Source organism: Microcebus murinus, chromosome 25 (genome assembly GCF_040939455.1).
Source record: "Microcebus murinus isolate Inina chromosome 25, M.murinus_Inina_mat1.0, whole genome shotgun sequence".
Classification (NCBI taxonomy): domain Eukaryota; kingdom Metazoa; phylum Chordata; class Mammalia; order Primates; family Cheirogaleidae; genus Microcebus; species Microcebus murinus.
In genome coordinates, this window is record NC_134128.1 from 4,778,789 (window position 1) to 4,792,436 (window position 13,648).

General features: G+C 35.5%; 1 protein-coding gene across 8 annotated transcripts in view; it reads right to left on the reverse strand.

Annotated features, from left to right (window-relative positions):
* ANKRD26 (ankyrin repeat domain 26) overlaps window positions 1-13,648 on the reverse strand; it is a 105,221-nt gene that overhangs the window by 53,338 nt on the left and 38,235 nt on the right. For 3 of the 8 annotated variants that reach the window (XM_075997618.1, XM_075997617.1, XM_075997615.1), the window contains 3 exons: window positions 8,633-8,706; window positions 6,019-7,125; window positions 2,631-2,791 (listed from right to left, as the gene is read on the reverse strand). In XM_075997618.1, coding sequence (XP_075853733.1) covers window positions 2,631-2,791; window positions 6,019-7,125; window positions 8,633-8,706 — 1,342 coding nt within the window. The remainder of the gene's footprint in view (window positions 1-2,630; window positions 2,792-6,018; window positions 7,126-8,632; window positions 8,707-13,648) is intronic. The other 5 variants (XM_075997623.1, XM_075997622.1, XM_075997619.1 and 2 more) reach the window with 3 other exon arrangements.

The following is a 13,648-nucleotide window of genomic DNA, read 5'->3' on the forward strand; positions in this document are numbered from 1 at the left end:
AGGTTAAGAATTGATGGTAAAAGGATTTTTTTAAAAAAGAAGAACAAGAAACCCAATTTGTAGTCTATTACACTCCTCTAGACAGCAGATGGTGGTGGCCTAGACACAGAAGATGTGACTTGCTTCTGGATATATTGTGAAGGCAGACCTGATAACAACCAAGATTTGCTGACAGATTAGATGTCAGGAATCAGGAAGAGAGAGAGTCAAGGATGACACCAAGGTTTCTAACAGAGCAACTGGCAGAGTTGCCATTAACACAAGTAGGAAAGACTGCCTGAGGGGGAAGGTATGAGGAAGAACATCAGCAGCTCAATTTTGGACCTGATTAAATCTGTGATACCCAACAGCTAACCAAAGAGAGATGTCAAGTAAGCAGTGTGGTACACAGGTCTGGAATTAAGAAGAGATATAAATTTAGCTGGAGATATAAATTTGGAAATCATTAGCATATGCAAGGTAGTAAAAGTCATGAGAAATAAGATCGAGGACTAAGCCCAAGGATACATCAATGTGTAAAAAGGGGAGATGAGGAGAAGCACGCAAACCAGCCTGGGATGGATGGACTACAAAGGCAGGAGGAAAAACCAGGTGAGTGAGTGACATCCTGAAAGCCAAGTGAAGAAAGGGTTATTAGGGAGGAGAGATCTTTCCATGGGGTCAAATATTGCTGATAGGTTCATTTAAATGAGGTCTAAGAAATTATGTCTAGATTTAATAAAGTGAAAATCAGTGGAAACTTTGAGGAAAATAATTTTGGAGGAGTGGTTTGAGTGAAAATTATTGGAGTGAGTTCATGATTGAATGGAAAAGATATTTGAGAATGTGAGTATAGAAAGTTATTTCAAGGATATCATACCTAAGTGGCATGATAGTAAATGATTTAATTGTCTTCTTATTTAGCTGCATTTTGCAATCCTTCTATAACAATTATATAGTATATTTTAACACTTGAAATGTTTTCTAAATTACATATATATATATAACATTTTTTAAATGTCAAACTAAGGTATAAAATATTCAATTCATAAAATTATGGCACTAAAAGGCCCCTTGAACATTTCTATATTATATAAACTGATTATCATTTTGCTCATGCTTATCTATAAGACTAAAAATTTCAAGGTCAGTAAAAATCATCTAACTCTAGGATTTATATACTCATCAAATTCACAAAGTAATCTATTTCAGTTACTAGATTCTATAAATGGAATAAAAGGGGAGAAATGCAGAAAAGAACCTTACTTTGTAAACTCATTTTTTGTAAATTATATAACACGAAGCCACTGTTGGAAAACATGCTATGGTGCATATTTACATACACTATCTTTTAACAGGAAGGATGCTGGCATGCATGCAGGTTGCCTTTAAAAAGCAGATTCACTGCATTGTCAGCACGTTGGTTTTGGCAGAAGGGTCAGCAAATTAGTGCTTGTGGGCCAAACAAATCCACAAGCCTGTCTGAATGAGCAAAGTGTTACTGGAACACAGCCACACCCATTCACTTATCCTGTATGACAGATTTTTTTTTTATTATTTTTATTTTTATTTTGGGCTTCCTCTTCTTGGTACTGTATGACAGATTTTAGACTACAATAGAAACCTTATGGTCCACAAAGCCTAAAATATTTACTATCTGACTCCTTACAGAAAAAGTTGGCCAATTCCTGGTTTAGTAGATCAAAGATCCTTGGATGTATTTTTAATAAGTTTTACCCAATATACTGAAATATTTCTATGGAATATGGATTCCCATGTACAATTCATTGGCAATATTCAGATTAATTTGAGGGTTCAATATTTAAGCACTCAAACATTGAGAATAAAGACTAAAAATTTAATAACTGGCAATTTTGTTGGTAACAAGGTAGAGTGCCATGATAGCATGTAGCTTTCTTTGGCAACTCAGTGGATATTACAAGAATTCTAACAAAATTTGCTTAAGATGTGTCATCAAACTAAATGCTTTAAATATGCTTTGGGAAATAATCAGTACACTACAGATCTAAACCTTATTTTTTAAGTGGTTGCATATAATGGGTATGACAATTTAACTATTTTCTTATTCATGGGTATTTTATTTTTGATATGGCAATGCTATAATAAATATCCTTAACACACATATACATGTAATGTCATATTTATATAAATATCCTTTACATATATTATACACCCTTAGCATAATGTTATACATATAATATATATGCCTATTGTATGTTATATATAATATATAATTAATGTCCTTAACATGTATTTACACAAGTCACGTTTTCCTGTAGGATCACTTGTCCCAGAAGAGAAGCTGTTAGGTTAAAAGAATAATATATTTGAAATTTTGATACATGCTACTAAATGACCCTTCAGTAAGGATTTACCAGTTTCATTTACCAACAACATATGAGAATGCCTTTTCCCTCCCATTTGCCAACACTGGCTGTTATTTTTGTAGTAAAATATCAGTATGATTGGAAAAAATGATATCTCATTATTAATTTGCACTTTTCTGATTATCAGATAAGGCTGAATATCCCTAGTAAAAGTATAAAATTTGTTAATCATGAATATTAGCCCAAATTAGAATTAGTTTTATGCTACAATAAAAATTATGTTAAATATTGCTATTGTCTTACCTATCACACTTTTCCTTCTCTTTCCTACTAAATTGCTGATTATCAGTTTTTCCACTCTTTCTTTGTTGAATTAATCCGCCATCATCATCATCACCACCATCATACAGGTTTTCTGATACGTCCATTTCCTGACTTTTGTGTTTCTTCCTTTCTTCTTCAACCTTTAATGAAAGTTTCATACTAAGGATAATTGTTATTACTCTATTCAACAAACAGAACTGTTTTCTTTTTGTTGAACTTACCACTTCACTCAGTTTAATTGTCATGATTTTAGTCACTAAAAATATTTTGTGCCTACTTTAATTTTATCACTATATATGATTATAATTACATATCACTATAATCATATATCACTACATATGATAATAATCATATATCACTATAATCATATATCACTATATATGATTATAATCATATCACTATATATCATATATAGTGATATAATTATTATAATTTTATCATTGAAATTTTCATAAATTCTGCTTCATTTCTATTTAAGTAAATGAAACAGAATTTTCCAAAATTTCCAAAAGGACTCTTGTTAGTATTGTGCTTTTATTCCCACCTACTCTTCAATATCTAATTTTAATTTTCACTGTTGGCAGAAACAGAGAAATAAAATGACACAAAATATGTCATCTTCTGCCTTTACCACCTGGATTTTACAATAAACAGCCAGATTTAGAGGATGTGACACTGTGGGGCTTTCCCTTTCTGCACTAAGTTATTCTTTTCCCTACTGCCTTCTACCATTCTTTTTTCATTTTCATCTTGGGATATCAAAAAAAGAAGGTGCTCACTGAAATTCAGGAACTAAAGCTTGCCACAACACAAGAAGCAAAGTGAAACTGCTGAGTTGCTAGTGTGGAATTCTGGAAAATGAGATGCTTTCCAAATTTCACAATCAGTAGGCATACACAGCTGGAGGATATACATTATAAGTAATTGTCCACTTTAGCCCTGTTACCTACTGATAATGGGAGTAAAACCAAGAAAGATTAAATGATTCATCCAAAACTTCTGAAGTGGCATTACCTAGCATTTATGGTACCAAAAGAGATGATACACTTCCATAATGCTGAACCAGATAAATTACCAGATTAAGTTCATCAAATTAATCAGATAAATTAAAAGTGTGACTCAGCAAAGTCATTTAATCTGTTCAGTGGGATAGGAGGCCTCATGTGCTTTTAGTTTTTAAATTTTTTATTTTTAATTATTCTGGGTACATAATAGTTGTATATATTTATATGGTAAATGTGATGTTTTGATACAGGCATACAATGTTAATTAATTAAATCAGAGTAACTGAGGTATCCATCAACTCAGGCCTTTATCATTTCTTTGTGTTAGGAACATTCCAATTCCACTCTTTGAGTTATTTTAAAGTATACCCTAACTTATTGTTGATTATAGTCACTTTGTTGTGCTACCAAATATTGTTCATTGTATCTATCCAACTATATTTTTGCACCCATTCACCATCTCCACTTTTTCCACCTCCTCCCTGCTACCTTTTTAAAGAATACCTCTAGATTTTTGTCTATCTTTAAAACTCAATGTGCAGAACTCAGCTTTCTCTTTTGGAATCAAATACTAAATTTTGGGTAAGGATTTATCCTACTTATATGATAAAATCATGCATGCCAAAACCTACCCTACTTTATTAAACAACATAATGTAAAGGTCTTATTCAACAGAAACATTTGAGAGTGATGATTTTTAAAAATATGTGTTTTGGCTTTTTCTAAAATTTTTGGATATAGGGTCACTCTGTCACCAAGGCTTGGAGTACAATGGCATGATTATGGCTCACTATAGCCTCAAATTCCTGGGCTCAGGCAACCCTTCAACCTCAGCCACCCCAGAAGCTGGGACTATGGGTGCATATCACCACATTTGGCTAATTTTTTTTTTTTTTTTTTTATCTTTTGTAGAGACAGGGTCCTGTTTTGCCCACGCTGGTCTCAAACTCCTGGCCTCAGGGGCTCCTCCTGCTTGGGCCTCCCAAAGTGATGGGCCAGATTTTCACTTTTATCTTTCGAGACAGAGTTTTGCTCTATTGCCTGGGCTACAGTGCCATGGCATCAGCCTAGCTCTCAGCAACCTCAAACTCCTGGTCTCAAGCAATCCTTCTGCCTCAGCCTCCTGAGTAGCTGGGACTCTAGGTATATGCCATCATGTCCGGCTAATTTTTTCTATTTCCATTGCCTAGCTAATTTCTCTTTTCTTTTCTTTTCTTTTCTTTTCTTTTCTTTTCTTTTCTTTTCTTTTCTTTTCTTTTCTTGAGACAGAGTCTCACTCTGTTGCCTGGGCTACAGTGTCATGGCGTCAGCCTAGCTCACAGCAACCTCAAACTCCTGGGATCAAGCGACCCTCCTGCCTCAGCCTCCCGAGTAGCTGGGACTACAGGCATGCACCACCATGCCTGGCTAATTTTTTCTACATATTTTTAGTTGGCCAATTAATTTCTTTCTATTTTTAGTAAAGACGGGGTCTCGCTCTTGCTCAGGCTGGTTTCAAACTTCTGACCTTGAGCGATCCTCCCACCTCGGCCTCCCAGAGTGCTAGGATTACAGGTATGAGCCACCACTTCTGGCAGCAGCTAATTTCTTTTCTATTGTTTTTAGTAGACACAGGGTTTTGCTCTTGCTGAGGCTGGTCTTGAACTCCTGACTTCAAGTGATCCTCCTGCCTTGGCCTCCCAGAGTGCTAGGATTACAGGCATGAGCCACCATGCCTAGCCCAGATTTTTATTTTTAAAAAAGGAAATATAGAACTGATTAAAAAGAACACTACATTAAAAAATATGTGTATTTGTTGTCAAAAATATTTAAGGTATCATGGTAGAGTTGTGAGCTCCAAGAGTTTGAGATAAACAGATAAACTTGCACACATAAAAGCACAATAAAGAGGTTCGTTTAGCTGGGAATACTTGTTGCAAATCTCAAAGTAGATATAGTTTTACATCTCTTCTCAATTACTGCTTGCTTCCCATTGTATTCCCATTTTATTGTTTAAATAAATGAAATTTATCTTTAAGTAAATAAGGGAAGAAAATCCCTACAGCTTATTATCCTTTTTTTTTTTAGCAATTATGTTTATGCTTAACCTGGTGCAGAAGGTAACATGGTATATGGCTAGTTTCCCAGCTCATATGCCATTCGAAAGATTGATAGAAAGACATAGGTTGATTAAGGAACGAAGACTCCGAGAATGTTTTCCTGAACTCGTATCATTTAGGCAGCAAAAATAATGTACTTCTATATACAATTACATATTTAGATAACCCCACTTTACACAAGAGTTTTTCGTAAGTAGAAAATCAGACTGAGTCAGAAAATTGATAAAGAGAAAACACAAGGAGTAGCAGCAAGTAAACCTCTACCTCTTTTTGAAGTTGAAATTTTTCTTTCTCCAAAACCAGGAACTCTACTTTTAACATGCCTATCTCATTCTTAAACTTTTGCATATCTTGCTGTAATTCTTCTTTTAGATATACTTTTGATGTTCTGTCGCTATGCAGCAGGGGAAAACTCACATTCTCTAATTCAGGTTCCATGCTTTTATAGTTATTAGCACTGCAATTATCAGACAATGGCTTCTGGAACAAGTCCTGTATTGGTTTTGTTTTCTTAAAAGTGTCTGTAACAGTTGAAATACTGTGTCTTTTTTTCTTATTCAAATGCTTCATTTCTTTGAAGGGAGTAAGCAATAAATCAAAAGAGCTTTTTGGATCACTAGATTGAGATATATGTCCGACGTCTAATGTCCAATTAGTGGCATTTTGGTTCATGCTTTCTGTCATTCGCATTTCAAATTCTTGGTCTTCTTTCATTTCAACTGTAACTACTTCTGGGTTCCTTACTTTTTTAGTTTCTGTATCATTACAAAAATTCTCCTCATTTGTGTTAAAAACATGTTCAGTGTCTGGGTTGTTATTATTTTCACTGTCTAATTTATTGTCATTTAAATAAAGTTTAGAAGATGACTGGCAAGAGTATTCCAGGGCCCCAGAGTCTGAAGGAGATAGAAAGCCATTTGTCAGACTAGGCTCATTTTGTTCAAGAAATGCCTGAAATACCACAGAGATATCAGTATCTTTTTTCTCACAATAGAGCTTATTATTTGTCAAATTAGAAGGCATTTCCTTTAAGTCTGCTCCTCCTTTAGCATTATCACGCAGTGGCTCTTCCTCAGGACAAGTGGGAATTTTGTATTTTTCACTAATTTCACCACACTTCAGCTTTAACTCATTTGTGCTGAGTTTCAATTTATTTTTCCACTCTAATTTGCCTTGTTTGATCCACATTTCCTCATCCTTTTTCACACAAAGAAGTCTTGAATATACAGATATATTCTCTCTATCACAATCCTTATCCATTTCTGGTTCTTGAGACTTTTTTTGCAGATGTAAATGTGGAAGATTAATTTGCTTGTTTTGTTTCTCAGATGTCTTTTCTGTCAGGGTACATGTTTTTAAAATAACTTTATCCTTAAGTAACCAAGTATGGGCAAAGAAAAATTAGAAAATAATTAAAAATTAACTGTTAAACTTCTTAATCTATGTTTAGCTACTCCTAACCCCCTGGATTATAACTAAGAAATAAAAAACAATTTGCCTTATCCTAAAATATGAGGAACACATAAACCAGCAAACTTAACTTTGTCATTATTTGTTTGGACTAAATTTAATTCATTATATATTAAAGCTACCAAAACCGAATTAGCAGATGATCTGTAGTATTACAGAGGTCCTCCTTTAAAAAGATTTTACCTCACCAAACCTTAAATAGTGAGCTGCTATAGTGTATTTCAGTACTGTTTCTAAAGATTTCTAACTGGAAAGTAGGCAAATTTTATATTATTAGGGGGAAAAAATCAACACCAATCAGAAAGAAAAGCAAATTCTTAAATTTTAATTCAAATTATATACCATAATATGATAATGTTATATATCTGTACAGATACCTGCTTATGTCCAAATTCTAATATTCTAATGTCCAGTAATGATAGTGGATAAAATAATTTTAATAATATTTACTGATTTCCTATATTGAAATAAGTTAGAAAGTTATTGTTTGTACCCTAACACCAAAGGTCCCATTCTGCAAGGTGTGATTCTCTCAACAGGCAGTTGAGTTGATTTTATGACCCCATTTTCTCCCTGAATGTAGACACCAGAGTCAATTAGAGACCACAAGGTAGAATATATGTTTAACTTTGGCATTAGTGACCAGCAATATAAAATTGCAAATTTTGAACCACTGGGGATGATAACTCCTTTTTTTTTTTTTTTGAGACAGAGTCTCACTTAGTTGCCCAGGCTAGAATGAATGCCGTGGCGTCAGCCTAGCTCACGGCAACCTCAAACTCCTGGGCTCAAGCGATCCTCCTGCCTCAGCCTCCCGAGTAGCTGGGACTACAGGCATGCACCACCATACCCGGCTAATTTTTTCTATATATATATATTAGTTGGCCAATTAATGTCTTTATATTTATAGTAGAGACGGGGTCTTGCTCTTGCTCAGGCTGGTCTTGAACTCCTGAGCTCAAACAATCTGCCGGCCTCGGCCTTCCAGAGTGCTAGGATGTCAGGCGTGAGCCACCGCACCCGGCCACGATAACTCCTTTAACATGAATCCAACTCAGAAGCCATCACAGTGAAACTGTTCAAAATTTCTATTACTTAGTAATATGATTCAATATTTAATGTTACCTTCTTTATCATGTAAGGAGATCATAAAAATGGAAGATCAAACAATAGTCAGGAAATTTTTTGCCTCAACTCCAAGGGTAAATGTTAGCTATAAGTTACTATGGATTCTAAGAATATTTTAAGCTTTATAACTAGTTAAAATATTTTTTAAATTAAATATTAAATTATGATCTAGTGATTCTAGAAGGTTAGCTGGAAAGGTCATTTCATTTGGATTCTGCTACATTCTTAATGTAAAGCAAACAAAACTAAACCAGAAATTTAAATTTAAATATTTTCATACCCATGGCTGGTTATTTTCCCTTCCTTCAAGACTTTCTTGCTCTTCCTCTGAAGTCACTTCTAAATCACGTTCTGCTGACAAATCCATATTTTGAGTTAAAATGAATGACTTAGAACAGTTAGATAAAAGCTATAATTATAAAAATTAACATTTATTTTTATTTTATAAATTGAGAATTTAAATGAAGCTTAATCTTTAGTAGACTATTTCCTTCTTTAAAAAATAGTTCTCATTATCCAAAACTCGAACAAGCCACTTGGGGAGACACTTGATATCACCAAATCCAAGGCATACAAACATCTCAAAAACTCACAAATTCATCCACCCAAAATAAATAAACAAACCCACCAGAAACAAAATTTTAAAATATAGTAGAAACATATAAAGTAATACTGTATATTGTTCTCTACTTCATAATAGTACCTTTTTAACAACAGGTTAAGTGTGTTGTTTGCTATTAATGGTTTGCAAAATTACTGCTACTGTTTATACCTTTATCAGTGTACATCTTACTACTTATTTCTGAAATAGTTTCCTTTACTATTCTGACAATTTCTTTTCATCTTTTAAGACTCCGATTGCTATGTGAAGTATTTCCTGATTCTGGCTCTTTCTCCAGATAAACAGGCATCTCCTTCCTGGGGACTGTCTCAGTGCTTTATCAATTTTTCTATTGTACCTCTTCCACCTGAACTGTAAAGTATTTCTTTACATCTCTCTCCCCTCTGCTCCTAGACTGTAGGGGACAATCTTTGAAATAATCGTTATACAGTCTTCATCTGTTTTACTCAATCATTATTTATTTATTGAGTTTCTGCTAAGAGGTAGGCACCAGGATTTAAAGAATATAAACAAAAGGCGTTAAGAATAGATGTTCTAGGCCGGGCGTGGTGGCTCAGCCTGTAATCCTAGCACTCTGGGAGGCCAAGGCGGGTGGATTGCTCGAGGTCAGGAGTTCAAAACCAGCCTGAGCAAGAGCAAGACCCCGTCTCTACCATAAATAGAAAGAAATTAATTGGCCAACTGATATATATATAGAAAAAATTAGTCGGGCATGGTGGCGCATGCCTGTAGTCCCAGCTACTCGGGAGGCTGAGGCAGTAGGATTGCTTGAGACCAGGAGTTTGAGGTTGCTGTGAGCTAGGCTGACGCCACGGCACTCACTCTAGCCTGGGCAACAAAGTGAGACTCTGTCTCAAAAAAAAAAAAAAAAAAAAAGAATGGATGTTCTAGAGATAATGCCTGAGCTGACACTTAAGGAGTGCATTTAGCCAGATTAAAAGGGGGAGAGGGCAGGAAAGCAAGGCAGCAGCAAGAGAGTGAGAGAAGCATAAATGCTATATGCATTTGTATAAAGTACAGGAACTGGTGAGGAGGGCATCACCAGTAGCTTAGAAATGCCAGAGAAAAGGGCAGACAGGCAGGGGGAAAAGGGAAAGATGGAGAGTTGGGCAAAAGTCAGATTATGAAAGCCTGACATGTTTTAAGATGCTTGGATGTTAATGTTTTAAAGGGCGGTTCATGGTCCTGTTTGCACTGGAGATAGACCACTCTAAATGCGTGGGAAGGACGAATTTTCGGGGAATACAAATAAATGGAAAGAGATGAATTAGAAAACAATATCACGAAATAAAAATGATGCAGGCCTGAACTGAGGGAGTGTTTCCAGAAATATTTAGGATATAAAATATCAGTGGTCAGTATACAATGAATTTTTATTAAATAAATAAATGTACAAATCTGGTTCTGTGGAGAACTAAATTCTGCTCATTTAAAGATGGGATCAAATGAGAAGTAAAATGATCCCCAGGAAATATCTAAGTTTTTCATGTTTACTTTGTAGTTCTGTTTTATGTCTTCCTTTGTTGAGGGAACTCATTTAGGTGTTTTGTTTTAAAAGTGTTGCTTTACAGATCTACTAAGCTCATAAATAAATAAGAGCAAACAAGTTACTGATTGTGATACAGATGGATATTTATCATGAACTTTCAAATTCTCAGATCTTTAACAAGTCTTATTATTCAGGGTCAAACTAGTAGAATAACAATCTGAAAATAAAGTTTTAACTTCTTAGAACATAAATAAAAATTTGATAAACTAGTATAAGTCCTTTCTTCATAGCAACAGTACCATGTTCTACTAGCCCCACAAACATACTCAGCTGAGTTTAATTAACTATTGATTATCTCAATTTTTTCTGTTTTTAGTACTAATTACATGGATTTGCTCAGAATCTCCATATTTTGTTTTCCATAGAGCTTTGTTTATCAAAATTAAAATTCTTTAGGGAAGAATTTATCTTATTAACAGTATTACTGTCTAACCATTTTAAGTTTGAATATGCTTTTTTTCTTTTTTTTTTGAGACTGAGTCTCACTCTGTTGCGTGGGCTAGAGTGCCGTGGTATCAGCCCTGCTCACAGCAACTTCAAACTCCTGGGCTCAAGCGATACTACTGCCTCAGTCTCTCGAGTAGCTGGGACTACAGGCATGCACCACCATGGCTGGCTAATTTTTTTTCTACATATTTTTAGCTGTCCAAGTAATTTCTTTCTATGTTTAGTAGAGACAAGGTCTCTCTCTTGTTCAGGCTGGTCTTGAACTCCTGAGTTCAAATGATCTATCCACCTCAGCCTCCTAGAGTGGTAGGATTACAGGCGTGAGCCAACGTGCCTGGCCTCAATATGCTTGAGAGTACTGCGTGTGTCTGTGCTCTAGAGACACGGGCTTTAAAAAAATTTTAATGACTATATTTTAAATAAAATACCAATTACAATGAGATGGTCTTTCCTCAATGCACCTATATCTTTAGAATTTACTTCTTAATGGCCGGGCACAGTGGCTGACGCCTGTAATCCTAGCACTCTGGGAGGCCGAGGCGGGCAGATTGCTCAAGGTCAGGAGTTCGAAACCAGCCTGAGCAAGAGCAAGACCCCGTCTCTACTATAAATAAAAAGAAATTAATTGGCCAACTAATATATATATAGAAAAACTTATCCGGGCATGGTGACACATGCCTGTAGTCCCAGCTACTCGGAAGGCTGAGGTAGGATCACTTTGAGCCCAGGAGTTTGAGGTTCCTGTGGGCTAGGCTGACGCCACAGCACTCACTCTACCCTGGGCAACAAAGTGAGACTCTATCTCAAAAAAAAAAAAAAAAAAAAAAAAAGAATTTACTTCTTAACCCTTGGATAAATATCAGAAAATTATATGAAAAATGATACACTTAAAAGGGACCTAATTGTTCCCACCTAAAAACAGGATAAGTCTAGTCCACACTAGATTAAAAGAGTACAAAGAGTACCATGAGACACGAAATGAATATATGATTAAAATTATTTTCCTTTTTTTCTTTATAAACAAAATTGCCGTATTTAAACTTTTTCACACAAGTGAAAGGAAAAAGCAAAAGCACAGAAGTGAAACTTTAAAGGCCATTTCATGCCGGGCGCGGTGGCTCACGCCTGTAATCCTAGCACTCTGGGGGGCTGAGGCGGGTGGATTGCTCGAGGTCAGGAGTTCAAAAAACCAGCCTGAACAAGAGCGAGACCCCGTCTCTACTATAAATAGAAAGAAAATTAATTGGCCAACTAATACATACAGAAAAAATTAGCCGGGCATGGTGGCGCATGCCTGCAGTCCCAGCTACTCAGGAGGCTGAGGCAGTAGGATCGCTTGAGCCCAGGAGTCTGAGGTTGCTGTGAGCTAGGCTGCCGCCATGGCACTCACTCTAGCCTGGGCAACAAAGTGAGACTCTGTCTCAAAAAAAAAAAATAAAAAAATAAAGGCCATTTCATCATCAAGGGCTCATTTATCATTTGACATCCATGAACTATATATATGGTTTAAAATGATGGTTGCTATGCTGAGAATCCCTGGAGTTCAAGGTCTTTTCAGGGGATCCAAGAGATCAAATAATACAAAATGTTATTTTCCATTTTCACTCACATTCTAAGTGTATGGTGGAGTTTTTCAGAGACATGATGCATCATAATGTCATAGCTCTAATGGTTAATGGGTCATAGCTCTAATGGCTATTGGAATGTATGGCTGTCCATGCTTACATTTTAAATTTTTCTGTTTTAATTTCCAATATAGTAAATATCAATAGATACAACCCACTTAAACAAAAGCTCTTTGGAATCTGCAATCATTTTTATTTTTATTTATTTTTTATCAGCATGAACAGAGTTTAATTAAACGTGGTACAGTCATATAATGGAACACTCTAAAAAAAAACTTACACAAGAGCTACTTGTGGGCCAGGCAGGGTGGCTCATGCCTGTCATCCTAGCACTCTGGGAGGCCAAGGCCGGCAGATTGTTTGAGCTCAGGAGTTCGAGACCAGCCTGAGCAAGAGCAAGACTACATCTCTACTAAAAATAGAAAGAGATTACTTGGACAGCTAAAAATATATAGAAAAAATTAACCGGGCATGGTGGCACATGCCTGTAGTCCCAGCTACTTGGGAGGCTAAGGCAGGAGGACTTCTTGAGCCCAGGAGTTTGATGTTGCTGTGAGTAGGCTGACACCACGGCACTCTAGCCTAGGCAACAAAGTGAGACTCTGTCTCAAAAAAAATAAATAGATAAAAAGCTACTTGTGTCAATATGAATAGATCTCAAAAATATAATGCTAAGCAAACCAAAAAAAGTCACAGAATGATGTGTATAGTATACAACCATTTATATAAAATTTTAGGACATCAAAATCTACATATTAAACAAATTCTACATATTATTTATGACCACACACATCTATACTTAAATGTTTTAAAAGTGCTTGGGAATGATAAACACTTAATTCAGGGTGTTGCTTACCTGTCTGCAATAATTTTTAATAATATAAAAGGACCTTAAACCCAACAGTTTCAGAATCACTGTTTTAAAAGACTGTGTCTACCAAATAGTCATTAAGGAATGATAAATTGCTTTCTACATTTTTAATAATCAAAGATACACAAATCTGCCTGCACGCACACGCGTGCACACACACACACACACACACACACACACAC